The 17,983-nt window shown below is 37.7% G+C and overlaps 1 protein-coding gene across 1 annotated transcript in view; it reads right to left on the bottom strand.

Moving 5' to 3' along the window:
• LOC114031744 (meprin A subunit beta-like) overlaps positions 1-17,269 on the bottom strand; it is a 57,565-nt gene extending 40,296 nt beyond the window's left edge. The window contains 5 exon segments of the mRNA XM_027846878.1: positions 2,523-2,640; positions 8,107-8,182; positions 13,112-13,155; positions 13,244-13,288; positions 17,200-17,269. Coding sequence (XP_027702679.1) covers positions 2,523-2,640; positions 8,107-8,182; positions 13,112-13,155; positions 13,244-13,288; positions 17,200-17,269 — 353 coding nt within the window.
• Positions 17,270-17,983: the final 714 nt, after the last annotated feature.

A 17,983-nucleotide genomic window follows, 5' to 3' on the forward strand; every position in this document is an offset into this window, starting at 1 on the left:
GAATATTTACAAAAATATAAGTTGCTCAGATTAACAGAAGAGAAAATAGAATATGTTAATAACCCCATTCTAGAAAAAGAAATTGAACATACTATCAATGAATTCCCTAAGAAAAATCCCCTGGGGTAAATTAGGCAAGAAAAAGCTTTTACACTGGAGGGGAAGAGGGGGGAGGTGAGAGGGAATGAGTGAATCTGCTCTCATCAGATTTGACTTAAGGAGGGAATAACATACACATTCAATTGGGTATGGAAATCTATCTTATCCTACAGGAAAATAGGGGGGAAGGGGATTAAAAAGGGGGTAATAGTAGAAGGGAGGGCAGATTGGGGGAGGTGTAATCAGAACCAAACTCTTTTGAGAATGGGCAGGGTCAAAGGAGAGCATAGAATAAATGGGGGGTGGGATAGGATGAAGGGAAATATAGTTAGTTTTTCACAACATGACTATTATGGAAGTGTTTAGCATGACTATACATGTATAACCTATATTGAATTGCTTGCCTTCTCAATGAGGGTGGGTGAGAAGGGAGGAAGGGAGAGAATTTGGAACTCAAAGTTTTAAAAATGAATGTTAAAAATTGATTTTACATGCAACTGGGAAATAAAATATACAGGTAATGGGGTATAGAAATCTATCCTGCCCTGTAGGAAAATAGAAGGGGAAGGGGTTAAGAGAAGGGGACAGGTAATAGAAGGGAAGGCAGATTGGGGAAAAAGGGGTATTCAAAATGCATGCTGTCTTGGAGTAGGAGGAGGGGAGAGAAGGGGAGAAAATTTGGAACTCAAAATCTCGTGGAAGTGAATGTTGAAAACTCATAATAATTAATTAATTTAAAAAAAGAAATATTAAAAAATGGGGGGAAAAATCCCCTGGTCCAAATGGATTTACAAATGAATTCTACTGAACATTTAAAGAATTATTCATTCCAATACTACATGAACTATTTGGAAAAATACGCAAAGAAGGAATCCTACCAAACTCCTTTTATGACACAAATATGGTGCTGATGCCTAAAACAGAGAAAGAAAAGTACAGACCAATTCCCTAATGAATGCAAAAATTTTAAATAAAGTACTAGCAAAGAGATTATAGCAATTTATCACCAGGATAACACACTATGACCAGGTGGGATTTATACCAGGAATGCAGAGCTGGTTCAATATTAGCCTGGAGAAGAAAAGACTCATGGGAGATACACTAGCTCTGCTCAAGGATTTTAATGGGTGTTGTGTAGAAGAAAAAGTACCCCAGTGTTGAACTGGAAGCAATGAGAAGATACAAAGAAGCAAATTTAAGTTTCGTGTCAGGAAAATCTTCCTAAGAACTAGAGCTGTCCAAAAGTGAAAAGAGCTGCCTAATCTCCTGAGATGGTGGGTTGCCCCTCATCGAAAGTCTTTAAGAAGAGGCTGCATGACTATTTGGCAAGTGTGTGATCATGGGATTTCCTTTGGGCTATGGATTGGACTAGGAGGCTGTAGAGGTCCCTTTCAACTCTCAAGTTCTATAATTCTGTGATTCATTTTCTGAGTCCCAAATACGTATCATGCCCATAGTGCCTACCCAACACAAGTGATACAGAGGGACAAATGAAGCAGTCCTTGCCTGAAAGGAGCTTATATTCTAAGAAAGAATATGTACGAATACAAGAAATATATGCAAAGTAATGGAAGGAGGGTAACACTAGCAACTGAAGGAATCAGGAAATACTTCACAAAGAACATGGTCTAGAGCTGAACTTTGAAGGAAGTTATGGATTTTAAGAAGCAGATGTGAAGAAAGAAGGCATTCCAAAAACTGGAGAGTGCCTATACGAAGACAAGGAGACAGAACATGGAATGCTTTACAGAAGGAAGAGCAATGAGGCCAGTTTGACAGGAATATTATATGCTTCAATTGGGATAATACGCAATAAACCTGGAAAGATAGATAGGAATGTTGAGAAGTAGAATATTATATACATCACCAGATGTTTTTGGTTTTTTTTTCTTTTTTGCAAGGGAAGGTTCAATATGGTGAGGCAGTGAAATGATTGTGATGTGAAAAGAAAATGGATCAAGAAATTGCATTTGAGAAAGAAAAAAAGGGAGGAGGTAGGGAGAGAGAAAAGAAGAAAGAAGAGAGAAAATGGAGGAAGGATGGCAGGAAGGAAGGAAGAAAAAATAGGAAGGAAGAAAGAAAGGAAAGAAAGAAGAAAGGAAGGAGGAGGGAGGGAATGAAGGAGGGAGGAAGGAAGGAAGGAGGGAGGAAGAGATAGAAAATACTCCTCCTTTCCTTGTTGACATTATAGGTGTTTGGAGCTATAAATATTGGACATATGTATATAAAAATTCTCAGATCTTTTTTTTTTAATTAAAGTTCTTCTACTGCCTCTTCCCTTTCTTCCTGAGCCACTTTCAATGCACAAGCCATACATCTGAACCACACAAAGATCATGGCCTGAGGTTAATTGCTTTGATTTACAACATGCTAGAGGCCTTCTGTTTTCAGGAAATTCTTAGAATGTTATAACTTTGTCTTACCCACGTCCTTTGTACACTGAAATATAATTCTCTTCTCCTTCCCGTGGTTTAAAGTCGATGCAGGATTTTAGGTGGTACTGTTCAAATGTCTGCAGAACAACTCCTTTAGCATTAATTTCTGAAGAAAAAGAGGAAACAAAAACAGTGCCTATTAACCACCAATCAGATTCTGGTTTTAGAGCTAGACTTTCCCCCCTGACCTAAAACCTGTCTCTCAAAGGCCACCAAATGGCCAAATCCAAAGGTCCTTTGTCAGGTCTTACCTTTCTTGGACTCTCTGCAGTTTTGACACTAGAGATGGCTCCCCTTTCTTCACACTTTCTCTTCCCTTTGTTTCAGAGATACCAAGTCTTCCTAGTTTTCCTACCTCTTTAACTTCTGGTCTGTCTTCTTTGCTTGTTCCTTACCCTCATCCTAATCTTTTAACATGGGTATTCCTCAAGGGTCTGTCCTCAGGCCTTTTCTCTTTCTCTCCTTTGGCAAGATTCATTCACTTACATGACTTCAATTTCCACCTCGGTGCAGGTGGGTCCTAAACATCCTCCTCATCATGAGAACTAGCATCTAAATTGTGCTTGCTATGTACCAAGCACTGTTCTAAGCATTTTCACTATTATTTCATCTGATCCCTAATTGCAACTGATGAAAATGAAGAAAAAGAAATGAAGTGACTTGCCTAAGGTCATACAACATATATCTGAGGCTAGATTTGGACTCAGGGTCTTCCTTACTCCAGGCCTATCTCTCTAGCCACTGAGCCACCTAATTGTATTAAAGATGTCTTTAGCCTAAACCACTCCTCTTAGCTAAAGACTCATATCTCTGTCTATAGGACCTCTCTACTTGAAAGTTTTGCCTGTCCCTCAGACTAAACCCATACAAAAATGAGCTTGTCATCTTCCCTCTGAATCTGTTCCTCCTTCTTTGATTGGTCTTTCTTTCAGGGGCATTATCATTTACCTTTTTGCCCATTTTGTAACCTGGAGGTTATCCTTGACTCTTCCTATTCCTCCACCTCTCAACCCTAATCACTCTCAAAGCCACTGGTCAATAGTGTCTAGAGAGCTGGCCTCAGAGTCCTCCACTCCCACCTCTGATATGTACTGACTGAGGGATTCTGAAGAAATCATGTAGCCTCTCAGTGGTCTAATCACCTCTTCAAGACAATAAATTGCAAAGAAAGTGCCAACCTGCATTGACAGAGAGAGTTTCATCATCTAGAGGTTCTCTATACCAGTGAAATAATACTTCTAGTCCTTCTATCTATCCCTATGCTTTCAATTCCACTTCCAAAACATACCGTAAATCTTTCCTCTGCTCTTTGGCCACTATTACCTCACTAGAAAGGAAAGAAAGAAGCATTTATTAGGTGCCTGATGTGTGCCAGGCAATATGCTAATTACTTTACAAATATTATTTCATTTGATCCTCACAACAACCCTGGGAGACAGGAGCTATTATTATCCCTATTTTACAGATGAGTATTATGTTTACTTTTTAGAATTTTATTAAGCTCAGTTTGCCACAGTTGCTTCATCTACAAAACTGAAGATGATGATAGAACCTATCTCCTGGGGTTGTTAGGAGAGTGAAACGAATGACTATTTGTAAAGCCCTTGGCAAACCATAAAGCACTATCAATTCTAGCTATCATATTATTATTAAAACTAAGAGTTATCCAGGTGACTGGCCTGAATGACTAAAGATATGCTGAGAAAGAGAACAACTGAATACTAGAGGCTTTCAAAGGTAAATTCTCATCTCCAGTCTGCAGAAAAGGCCTAGTCAAATGCCTTTTCATGGCATGGAAGTGACCCTGAGCTTTTGAAAGAGGGAACAATGGAACACTATGAACAATGGAAGAAAGATCTGGCTTGTTCAAACAAGCAAGAAAAGTTTATAAAACAGTCCTGGAAACAAAATATATTTTTCTATGGACCAGACTGAATATAAAGGGGCTTGAACTCAACAAGCTAGTAACTAGACACGGCACCTCATAAACAAAGAAAAACACAAAACGGCTCTTTGTCCTAAGCCAGCACCTTCACTTTCTCCATTGTTGGTGATGCAAGGGCAAAAAAGAAGGCAGAAGCTAAAAATAATCACAGCTTTGAGTTAAACTACAAGCTATTTAGCTCTCGGCGGTCTAAATAGGAGACTTTGTCTGATGACCGGTGAGTAGATAGATTACTAGAAGAACTAAATATCACTATGAATCAAACTAGAAAATATTAAGAAGGCACAGCTAAATGAAAGGGCTGCTCACAGATTCTCCTTAAAGTGTTCAGAAGCTGGCTAGCGACAGTGATCTCTTTGCTGAGCAGAAAGACTTGGTAAACAAGGGTAGCACCATTTTAGAATATAAGTTCATTTACAAAACCTTACGGAACCAAATAGCACAAAATTAAAAGCACAGTAAAAAGCAATGGAAGGGAAAACAAGTCCAAAGAACGTCTGATGTGAGACTCAACTAAACTCCAAGTTTAATTAGGAAGCAGGACAACAAATAGATGTTACAGGGTACAAATTTGACAGTATTTCTATAGTATTGCACTATCTTCATCAATAATGGTGGAACCACAATATTTGGACCCTAACATCTCAGTACTCAATGGGGCATATGAGGAATAGTAATTAAGAAAATGAAGTCACAAAGAGCAGCTAGGCCAGACTAAACATATACAGAAGAAATTCATGCTGAAGACAATGCCATTTAAAAAGCACTGAGGGACTGATTTTCAATGCCCCTCAGATGAGAGAAAACACAAAAAGAAAAAGAAAAAAATATTCACAGTATAATTACCTTCCCCAAAAGGCAATCAAGAAGATATTAATAACTACTGAACCACATATTTACTTTCTAAACTTTATTAAATCTTTATGAAAATATGCTAAGCTCCTTGATGGTATTCTTGTTGGAAATATGAAATGGGAACTGGCAATCTTTCATAGATCATTTTCTATGGCAGAACATACCTCCACAGTCTTATAATAGATGGAAAGGTATAGAGATTACAAAATATTGCTTTGTTTATTAATTAACAAAAAATACTCTACCAATACTTGGTAATGCAAAGCACAACCTTATAAGTTCTCTTCTAATAAAGTATCTCCCATTCAAATATTAAGATAATACAAAATCCTATGATCAGTGCAATGAGATCCATGGCTATTGCAAAAATATAAATGATCAAATCTACACAAGAAAATTCAAGTAAAAAATAATTATGTATTACTCAGATTATGACATGGAGTTGAGCTGGCAGCCCACTAAAAAAGGGACAGAGCTGTGCTTAGAACTGAAGAAAGATAACAGACCAGATTGGGTTTAGAAGATAATACAGCACTATCAATTATCCTAACTTCATTGACATTACAATGATTATTTTAGTGCCACATTTTTGAATTACATTTTGATGCGATATGACTGCTAATCATGGAGTATCATGGTCTCCAAAGAATAAAAATTGTTGGTGACACAAATTTCAATGGAGAGATAAAGAGTATATGTGGGCTGCAATAGATTACCAATAGTGACTTATGGACAAGATTTTACTTAAGATATATCATCCAAAACAAAAAAAGAGAAGATTGGTTAGGTGGCAAAAGGAGAGATAACAGATGGATATCCCAAAGGTTGCACTTGCATCCATACAATGTCAAGAGACCTAGAGGAAAGCATCTAGTTTCCAGAGGGTAGCTCCTCTATGTAATACTAAGGGGTGGCAATGGACAAGAACCCCACAAAATAGGAGGATGTAGATAGATTTGTACTCACATCAGTGAGCTCATGAAATCCTAATTGTGATACTTCAATCAATAACAGTATAGAATTATCATGCCTGGATTGATCAACCCTCAACAAAAATTTCCCAGCCAAATAAATAATTTATTCCATGGCTTTCTGTTAATTTCTCTAATTTCTGCCACTTGTGTAGTATACAAATAAACACACTTTAAAACATAAATTCCAAAAAATACAGCTTTCTATTTTTTAAAGAGCTAGCATCTTAATACATTCAGGGGGAGAAATTAGCTACATAGCAACAATTATTTATTAAGCTCCTGTTGTATGCAACATACTCTTTGAGGGTCAAGGAAATATAAAATTTGGATAAGCCATGGTCTCTGCCCTCATGAAGCTTGCAATCCTATACAAGGTTATGAAATATAAACTTACTTCAAAACTTTGGAAACTTCCACGTTCTGTTAGTTTGTCCATGAGGTCATACCCATCATAGACTTGGGTCACAACCCCTTTATAGCCTAGTTTGTGGTCTTCACTGCTGCTAACTTCATCACTTTGAAGGTAATCTGATAGAGAACTTTTCTAAAATTTGCCAGGCTGGTCTTTACATGACAGAAAGTCTGTTACTATCCTCAAATAGGAAACCTTTCCAACTTGATAGGATCTGCCATTGCTTGTGTAACACTAATATAACCTTTGAAAAACTAGGGTCACCTCTGCACCACAAAGAGGAATTAGAGAAAGTATTTACTGAAGGGAAAATACAAAGGAGTGTAGAAGCACTTAAGAGAGGTACGAATGGCTCTGTGAACATCCATCTCACTTCCATCCATCTCACTGATCTAGGGCTGGAAGGGTCCTTAGTGATCATGTTCTCCAGTCCTTCTATTTGACACCTAAAAAACTGAGAGCCAGAAAGGTGAAGTGACTGACCAGTAAATTGGCTGATAGATGGTGTAGTGGAAAGAGTGATGGGCCTGGATTCAGAAAGACCTGAGTTTAAATCCAGTCACATATCTAGCTAGATAACCCTGGGCAAGATATTTAATTTCTATCTGCCACACTTTCCCCACCTGCAAGATGGGGATTATAATTGCAACTACCTCCAAGGGCTATTGTAAGGATCAAATAAAATAATATTTGTAAATCCGTTCAGAAACTTTAAAGTGCAACTAACTACTACTGTTATTATTATTATTATTGCTCAAGGTCATACAAGTAGTAACTGGCAGTATGGATTTGAGTTCAAATCCTTGAATTCTATGTGGGTTCAGTGCTCCTTCCACCACAACCTTCCTGTTTCCTTGGTTCCAAAGGAAGGTGAGGAAAAATGTGTTCAATTGTGGAAAGTTCCATCAATAACAATGAGAAGATATAGTTCCAATAGGCTCTTCTAGTAGTTAATTTGAAAAATGAATTAATTTTTTTTTAAATTTTACATAGCAATATATTTGTATCCAGGCTTCTGGGCATTTAAATCCAATGTACCTGACCAGTCATCTCAGTCTTTCACTTCATTGACTCTAGATAAAGACCATATACCTATAAGTCATAGGATTTAGAGATCTTAGGACTAAGAGGGACTTAGGCAATCATAATCTCTTTTTATAAAGTTGAACAATAGAGACAGATCTATGTTTTTTATGCCTGTCTCCATTTCTCTTCCCAGCCAACCTCCATTCTGAGATGAAAACAAAAATAAAAATCTTTCCATCTTCAACTAAAGGAGACCTGAACTCAACAACTCCTATCACCTATAGCTTGGAGTTTGAAGGAGGCCAGAGTCTGGGACAGGAGGTGAAAGGACAAGAACTTTAGTCCAAATGATGTACCTACCCAAATTATCTTCAAGGACATAAGGGATGATGTGAGGCCATCTATATTGATCACCAACAATGGAACTTCTGCCTCTCTGAAAAGGAAAGTAAACACAGGATGTGCTTATCCTGAGGTTAGGCAGCAACTTGGGGACAGATAGGTGGTTGTCTCAAGAAAGAAGGCAGTTTAGGGATCTCCCAAACAGTAAAAGAAACAGATCATTTGTGTGTATATGAACGTAGTTTCCCAGAAATTTTGTAAGAGGTCAGGAGGAGAATAATGCATCTGCAGCACTGATATTTGGTAGGACAGTTGGGAAAAAAGCATGTAAAGGTTATATCAATCAGCGATTATGGGAGAAATCCAGTCACCATTGGCAGAAAAGATTTAATGAAGGTTTTTACACCCACTTTATCTAAATAATTATCTGCAAGAAGAAAGTTATAGCAAAAGCTCATTAATTAGAGCTGCACTATTTCAGAACTCATGGTCATTCAGATATATGCTAGGTTAAAAGTCTACCACTGCACTATGAAAATGAAGTTTACTTTAAAAGATTGCTTAAAGGAGAGAGTTATGTTTAAAGTGAAGTAAATAAACTGTTTTTAAGCAATCTTTTTTAGCTATACCTGTTTTCACCAAACAATGTGCCAATTACTAATGACTGTCATTCAGGCCTGTTCATCATATGGTCTGGTAGCATCTCTATGAAGTAACATTTTATTAGCCTTGATTAGATTATTGTAGACCCTAAGCTCCTTGAGGATAGATTTTTTTTATTTTTTGTCTCTGCAGTTCCTAGTATGGTGCTTAGAACTTATTAAGGCATAATAAATGATTATTGATTGACAAAATAATTACTTGAAATTAATAAAACATACCCTTTCAAAGTATTTTTATATTTAGATTTCAAAATCAACTAATTTGAACTGACATTTCTTCAATTCGTCTGAATTAGTATGGTTTTATCATATAACTAAAACATTCCAGGTTGACAACCTGATGTAAACATAGGAAACTTAAATATAATTATAATGACCAAAAAGCTTGGTCCTGGAAAAGAATTGAGAAAATGCACCTCTCTCTCCCTTCCTTGCAGAGGTAGTGCACCATGGGTGCTACTAGACGATAACATTCATTGTCAGACTTAGTTAATATGTTGATCAGGTTTGCTGAATCCCCTCTCTTTTTTATTCTTTTTTTTTTGAATAATCATTCATCAATAAACATTTACTAAGTGCCTACTCTGTGCCAGGAACTGTACTAAGCATTGGGTATACAAAAAGAGGCAAAAAACAGTCCCTGTTCTCATGGAACATACAATCTAAGGAGAGAGGGAGAGAGACAGAGAGAGAGAGAGAGAGAGAGAGAGATGGAGACACAGAAAGAGACAGAGAGACAGCGACATATAAGCATAGAAGTGTAGAGCAAGCTATATACATGATAAATAGGAAATAGTTAAAAGAGGGAAAAGACTGGAATTAAGATGCATTCAGAAAGGCTTCCTGCAAGAGGTTAGCCAGGTCAGTAGTTAAAGTGGAAGAGGGAGAGTTTTCCAGATGTGCAGGATAGCCAAAGAAAATGCCTGGAGCCAAGAGATGGTGTCTTGCTCATGGAACAGTCAGGAGACCAGTATACTGGACTAAAGAGTATTTGCAGGGAGTAAGGTGTAAAAGGACTGGAAAAGTAGAAGGGGACAAGATTATGAAAGTCTTTCAATGCCAACCACAGCATTTTGTATCTGATCCTAGAGACAATAGGAAGCCATTGGAATTTATTGAGTAAGAGGGTGACATGATTAGATCTGAATTTTAGAAAGATCACTGTAGTGGCTGAATGGAGAATGAATTGGAATGTGAAGATGCTTGAAGAAGGAAGACTGATCCACAGGCTATTGCGATAATCCAAGCATGAAATGATAAGGGTCTACACTACAGGGATGACAGTGTCAGAGGAAAGAAAGGAATGTATTTGAGAGATGCTGCAAAGGTGAAATTGACAGGCCGTGGCAATAGCCTGTACATGGGTTGCTGGGGGGCAGGGTGAGAGAAGGTGAGGAATCCAGGAAGACTCCTAGGTTGTGAGCCTAAGAGACTGGAAGGATGTTATTGTCCTCTACAGAAATAGGGAAAGTAGGATGGGGAGAAATTTTAGGAAGAAAGATAATGGAGTTCCCTTTTGGACAGATTGAATTTCAGATGTCTTCTAGACAAGCTAAAGATATCTGAAAGGCAACTGGAGATGTGAGAAGGGAGGCCAGCAAAAAGAATGGAGTATGTTTGAGAATCATTAGCATAAGATTAGCAATTAAATTCTTGGGAGCTGATGAGATCACCAAGTGATGTATTTAGAGGGAGAAGAGAAGAGGGCCCAGGACAGAACTCTGAGGGACACCTATGGTTAAAGGGCATGTGCCAGAGGAGGATCCAGTAAAGGAGAGAGAGAAGGAACAGGCAGCCAGGTAAATGGAAAACCAGGGTGGTGTCTTGAAAATCTAGAGATAAAGGAGTATTAAGAAGAAGAGAGTGATCAACAACATCAAAGGCTTTAGACTCTGAATGAGGAGATGAGGCTTGAGAAAGGCCTTTAGGTTTGGTAATGAAGAGATCATTAGTAACATTGGAGAAAGTGAGCCATTTTAGTGGAATGATAATGTGGGAAGCCAGAAAGGGAGAAACTTACTTCAGGCAGCCTTTCAAAGGAGTTTAGCTACAAAGGCAGAAGATATATAGCATGTTAATTAGCATGGATGGAAAGATCAAATGAGGGTTTTTCCAGGATAAAGGAATCATGGACATGTTTGTAGGCAGTAGGAAATGAACCGGTAGAAAGAGAGAGATTGAAAATAAATTAAATAGTGGGAGGAGACAATCTGTCATAAGAGATAGGTTGGAATGGGGTCAATTGAACAAGTAGTGGACTTAGCCTTGATAAGGACTAAGACCACTATATCATGTAAAACAGAGGTGAAGAAAGAGAAAGCTGGACAAAGTAACCTGAGTGAGAGATGTGGAAGAGGAGAAAAAAAGGGAGTTCAAGGCAAATGTCCTCAATTTTTTTTTTATAAAATATGAGGCAAGATACTCAGCTGAGAGAGAAGTAGAAGGGGAGCCATGGGAAACTTGAAGAGGGCTGAAAAGGTTTGGAAGAACCACCGTGGAAAGTAAGATAGTGAATTGATAAGGGAGGTACAGTAGAAATGCCTAGCAGCAATAAGGACCCAGTTGGGGTTATATAACACATTTGTAGTGGACCCAGTTAAAATAGTTACTTGATTTTCTTTACCTTTGTTCAGCTACATGTGTGTAGGTATGAAGGTGATGAATGGTGGGAATGATCCAAGGCTGAGACATGGCTAGGTATAATCAGTGATACAATAACAGGCCTAGGGACTCAAGAGAAGAAGACAGTGTAGAATTGAATTGGTTCATCAAGGAGTCAAGAGGAGAAGAGGAGAGGGTGGCTAGGGCAGGAGAGATGGCATGGAAGAGAACTGAGGGGTCAAGAGATTGGAGGTCATGGTGTGCATGAAGAGTAGCGTAATATGAGAGAAGGCAGAGGGAGAGGTGAAAAGGCAATAGATTATGATTGGATAAAGAAATTTCAGAATTCTTGAATGTGAGGTTATTCATTTTGGGGTAATCAAGGGGATGAACATCTTTGTGTGTAGCTCAGATGAGGTGGGGGAGTAGTACATGGGAAGTGGGTAGTCAGAGGAAATGAATGGTTAGAGTATTTTAGGGAGAATCTATATGTATGTTAAAATTCTTCTAGTATGAGCAAAGAAAGGAGTTGAGCACTAGAGAAAAATTGTAAGCCAGGTATCAAACTCATTGTGGAAGGAAAAAAAGTGATCAGGTGACTTTAGACAACAGCTACCAGGCTTTTGATTGGGTGGCAGATGAGAATATCATGAACCTCAAAGGAAGAGAGAAGAAGTGGGGAGGAAGGAGTATTCCACCAACTCACTTCAACCAATGAGACAAGGAAAATTAATGAAGGTGCAGCCAGTTCTAGAAAGAGTGGCCAAGGAGGCTTCGTCATCAAGGGAAAGCTAGATTTCTGTAAGAGTTGGTAGATGGAAAGAGTAGAAGGATAGAATTCAGATGGACAGTTTGATGCCTCTGCACAGGCATTCCAGAGGACACTGTGGAAGGACTGTGAGGAGTTGGGATAAAACTGTGTGGAGTGAGGATAAAACTCTCTATGGGAGAGTTTTGAGGGGGGATGGAAAGGAGGACTCCAGTAGTAGGGGATTTGGAGTGAGGTTTAGATGATGCTCTAGAGTGGTCCAGAATTACTGAAATGTGAAGGATATTACCAGGTGTGAGAGTGTTCATCACTGAGTGAAGGATGCTACTTCTGTATCCCAAAAGAACAGGCCTGGCTGGAAATGGGAGGCCTGAAGTTGAAGGGAGGGTTGCTCTTCTTTGCAATGGAAGTTCTCCAAATCCCAGTTGGGAGATTGGGCCAACAGCAAGAGGTGGAAGATGGCTTCTGCTGGTACAGATAAAAGTAGTTGCTTTGGGGCTGATGGAAGGTCTAGCCATAAGCCACATTTCCTCTGGGAACATGCTGCACTGAGCAGGAGATAGAAGGCTTAGGGTGCTAGTGAATCTGCATTCTAAGATGTTTAGATGGAGAGGGAAAGAGGAAAATAATATATTTGGTAATGAAAGTAATATAAAAATACAAGTTAGCGATTAAAAAATTGAAAACCACCAAGTTTAGATCAATATAGCCTGACCACATATGGTTAATGATGATGGCCTGGGGACTAATTTACAGCAAATCACAGTAAGAGGAAGATTATGATATTAATATGAATCAAGTCATTTTTCAAGCACAATTTGTTTATGAGGTTTTGTAAAATGCATGAATAAATGATTCCCATTGATTCTGTACCACCTCAAATGGTTAGGGATAACGCGCCCTCCCACTGATAGATAAGCTTCAGAGAAGTAGTATCTTAGCTTGCTTTGGCCAATAGAAGCATTGATATCACTGCAGCATGCCAACTTACCCCACCAAGATCAATGTCTCCTTCAAAAAGGTTCAGTCCCAAAGCTAAATGGCAAAACAAGACCTGATATTATAAAATGGGTAAAACCCAATACCTGCACATGGAATTTACAAAAGAAAGGAATCCACTAACCATCATTGATGTCAAATATATCCTCATCCTTGCCACCATCTACATCTATTATTAAAAAGACAAATAAAAAGGCACAGGAGAACAAAGGTTAACCTTGACATGTATTTCAGAGGCAAGAAAATATTTCAGTCATTTTATCATGAAACTGTCACTTATCATACTATGATCACATTGTATATTCTGTTGTCCTATTTCCCTTGAGCATTGACTGACTTTAGGAATATATCAATACAGTTCATAACAAACAGTTCCCTCTGTGCAGGATGAAAACCAGACTGGGAAGAAGTACCATTGATACACAAAGGCTGCCCTGAATTGAAACCAAATTGGAAATGAATGTTGAAGACTGATGAAGTCACCATTGTTTCATCCATATGTGGCTACTTCAATACAAAATGAAGCTTTTAATAAATGGCACAAACCAAAGCTTCCAGGTTAAACCCAAATTCCCTTCTAAATTCTCACGGAACAGAAACCATGATTCCATGTGACTCCATATGAGTACAAGTGAATATTGGTGGAATGTTTTACTTGGTCCATCTAATCTGGCAGATCCTTTTGTTTAAGCTCAATTTTTTTTTCAGAACTCTCAGGTTGGATTTAAATAATAGCCTGTTCAACTCACATACCATTTAGATAATACAGGAAAATCTACTATCATGATACGTAAGGCTTTTCAAAGATTTCAAGGGGCAGTATGAACCCAGTGGGTGGAGGACTGGGCTTGGAATCAGGCAGACCTGGGTACAAATCTAACCTCAGACACTGTAAGTGCCTCAGAGTACTAAACTTAATGAAATTTGAGAACCTAAACTGAGTTTTCACTTGAATGATTATTTGCTCTTAAACAAACAAAACAAGAAACCCATGGGACACATTAAAGCACCATTCCTGAAACCTTGACTTGATCCAGTCATTCAGGAAAGTAATTTGGAATTCTATGAAGAAAGTCATGAAAATGTCCATACCCTTTTACTCAAAGATCCTGATGCTAGGCATATGACCCAAGGAGATCACTGAAAAAACTGTGACTCTGGACAAGTCTCTTGACCTCTTTGAACTTCAGTTTCCTCATCTTCAATATAGGGATAATAATAGTATGTATCTAATAGGTAGATATAATAGTAACATCTATCTAATAGTTACTTGTTAGGTAGGTATTATTATTATTAAAGGAGATCATATCTATAAAGTGTTTAGCACAACACCGGGCACACAGTAGGCACTATATAAATTCTTATTGCCTCCCTCTTCCTTCTACTTTGCAAGGTTGTTGTGAGGATCAAATAAGATTTCATGTGCAGTGCTACACAAACTCTGAAATACATAAATGCAATGTGTTGTTTTTATTAGTATTATTATTATTATCATTGTTGTTGTTGTTGTTATCACCACTCAGCCATTGTTTTGGTCCCAGACCCTACCCATTCAATCGTGATCATATGGTTCCAGTTATTATAGTTACTGACAAAGTCTTGGTACATAAAATATAGGATCATTCTCCTTGTGGATATAGTACTTAAATATATAGGAGGAATGATGATGGTTGTGATGCAAGGATTATTTTCTTAGTCATCTAATAGAAATGAGACTAGAACTCCCTCAACTCAGCTTATACTCTAGGGTTTAATCATGGTCTGAATGTGACCCTGGGTTCTCAAAGGCTCTGTTTGCAGGCTCAGCAGTCTATGGTCCAGGGACCAGCCTAGCTAAGATTTGAGAAGCTTCTCAACATGGGGTTAACCACCAGGTGATGAATTGTGAGCACCATAGCCACTGATGAAGACATACAACTTAGATGTAGAGGTGTTATATATAATATGGACCAGTGGAATAATAATAATAATAGCTCACATTTATATAGAGCATTAAGTATTTCAAATGAATTATATATTTGATCTCATTTGAGCTCACTACAACCCTGTGAGGTAGGTGCTATTAAGCCCATTTTATAGAGAAGAACACTAATTTGGAAAAGGTCTTGCCCAGAGTCACACAGGTAGGAAGTATCTGAAACAGGATTCAGGTCTTCTTAAGAAAACTCTGGACTTCTTGCCTCCAAATCCAACACTCTACCAACTGCACCATGCATTTCCCTACCCATAGATGAAATCATCAATCATTGGAAGTGCTGAAAAGAATAGAAGTCAATAAATGACTCACCAAAGTTTTCTGGGTTTGGCTAAGGAACAAAAAAGAGAAGAAAACATATTATCATGATAGATAAGATTTATCAGTGCTTCTCTTGATCTTACTGTCCTATATAGCAATAAAGGCATTTATTTACTACCTCACTAATACTGATTCTTTGCCCTCAGGATACTAACTTTCATGAAACTTGAGAATCTAAACTGAAATTTTACTTGAATGATTGTCATTAAAGAAACAATCAAACAAAAACCCCACAGGGCACATTAATGCGCCATTGGTGAAGCTCTAATTTGAGGGAGTCATTCAGGAAAGTAATTTGGAATAATGTGAAGAAAGTCATGGAAATGTCCATACTCTTTGAACTCACTACTAGGCATTTAACCCAAGGAGATGAATGAAAAAGAGAAAGGCCCCCACATACTTACATATCTATGTATATACATACATCAAGATATTTATAACAATACTTTTTGTAATACCAAAAAATAAAAAACAATCTCAATGACCATAGTGTGGTTAGCTAAATTGCAATATAGGAACATAATGAAATATTACAATGGTCTAAGAAACTATGAACATAGCAACTCCAGAGATAATAGGAAGATTTCAATGAACCGAGATAAAATGAAGTAAGCAAAACCAAGAAAACAATGTACATAATGGCTATAACAATGTAATTATAAAGATCAACAAAAGCATTTGAAACTGAGTGCTGTGAAATCATCATGACCAACCTTGGCCTCAAAGAAATGATATGAGAAGAAAATCTCCCTCTTTTTTGTAGAGGTAGGGGATAATCAGTGTGGAATATTCCATATAATAACAAGCTTTTTGTTGAAATAGCAAATAGCAAATTCCTTATGCCTCAGTCTATTTCTTTGGCTCATGTAAACAAGATAGGAGATACAGAATCATTGTCAATTTTTCCTGTTTTCAGCAAAAGAAATGAGTTGGTGTTTTTAAGTTAATGCTACAAAATGGTTACCCACAGCACACAATATACAACAAAATGTTGTCTCAGGCATTGAGAATATGTCTATGAAGAAATAAAAGCCACACAAATAAACATGCAATACAATTTTAGTAGTGGCATGTAAGACATACTTTACTTTAGATATAACAAATGCTTTAAAAGAAAAGATCATTTCCTCTGCATTTGGCTGTGCTTTTAAATTTAGAACTTCAGGTTTCTCTCAAAGCTTTTGAAATATGATTAAGTGCTTTGATTTTGTCTATTCTTATTCAGCTGGTACAGGGTACCTCTACCTGCACAAAGTTGGGCAAAAGCTAATGAGAGATCAGAAAAGAATTTTTACTTTGCTGGGCCCTTCACAATCCACAGCCAAACCACTTACATTGAGATTTCTATTCAAGTAATTCATTTTTAAAAATCTATACATCAGCCAATACCAAAAATTGAAATAAAACTAATTTTCTTTTTTTCCATATTACCAAAAGCTATTTTTAAAACAGTGAAACAAAAACAAAAACAACCAACTACTCCATAGTCTCTTTGTCCCCTATTCCTCTCACTTGCATCCCCTTCCTGTTTCCCAGTCCCCTACCATCAGCCAATCTATCCTAAACAGTGTATTTTCCCTGCTTGTCCGGAAAAAGCATTCCTTTCATTAACCCTGCCTTATTGATATAAAACAAAAAAAAAAACCAGTGGCTAAATCAGTTTTAATGGTACCACTACCTTGGAGGTAATACTGTCCTTGATATCACCTGCTACCCTCCAGTAGGCTTATTTGTTTTGCTTTATTTTCCATATATCTTGTAGTATATGCCTTTTAATTCCTTACCATGCCAGAGATCACAAGGAAAGTCTTGCAGAGCAGAAGTCAAGGCAAACACCATGAATCCATGTTGCATCCGGAGCTAAGAGCTGTAAACTGCAAAATTTTGAATGGGTTTTACTTAGAAGCAAACATCAAAAATTAGAGCCTTTGATCTGTGTGAGGCATCTTGTAGACTAGTGTTTTCCTAGAGTAATTCTCCAAAGCAAAAGAGTAAAGACCATCAAACTGAGCACCTTTCTGAAGACGAGCAGTTAATCCCATTTGTTTTCAATAGGCAAGTGCCTGGGAGGAGCTAACCTTGGAGGTCAAATACCTGATTTTTATTTCCTGGTAAATCACATATGGTAAGAAAGTCAGCATCAATTTTAAACCATACATCTCTTCTTCCATTTAACTAGTCATTATAAATTGTTAATTGGTACAGTGTTCAACAAATACTTATTGACTGACTGATTGATAATCCGCTGGATAAAGTTACGGAGGAAGAGAACCCACTTGGGTCTTTAATTGAATCTTTCCATGGAGGCTATCCAGGTCCACTGGGGATAAATTGGTTGCCTTGGGGTATTATGGGGTACAGCCATTCCTTTGTACTGGGTTAATAAAAAGCAGGGTTGGGTGTATGGGGTGTTAAGGGAGGACTAGCATTTCCACTGTGATTGTTGTTTTTTTAAAATACATGAGAAGCTTCTTTATTTCACCATAATGGGCTTTATATTCTGATTGCTTGCACACTGTGCAAAATATTCACTTAGCTAAATAAATAAGACAATAAAACATTATTGCA

This window comes from Vombatus ursinus, unplaced genomic scaffold, assembly GCF_900497805.2.
Source record: "Vombatus ursinus unplaced genomic scaffold, bare-nosed wombat genome assembly UNPS02015255.1, whole genome shotgun sequence".
NCBI classification, from domain to species: Eukaryota; Metazoa; Chordata; class Mammalia; order Diprotodontia; family Vombatidae; genus Vombatus; species Vombatus ursinus.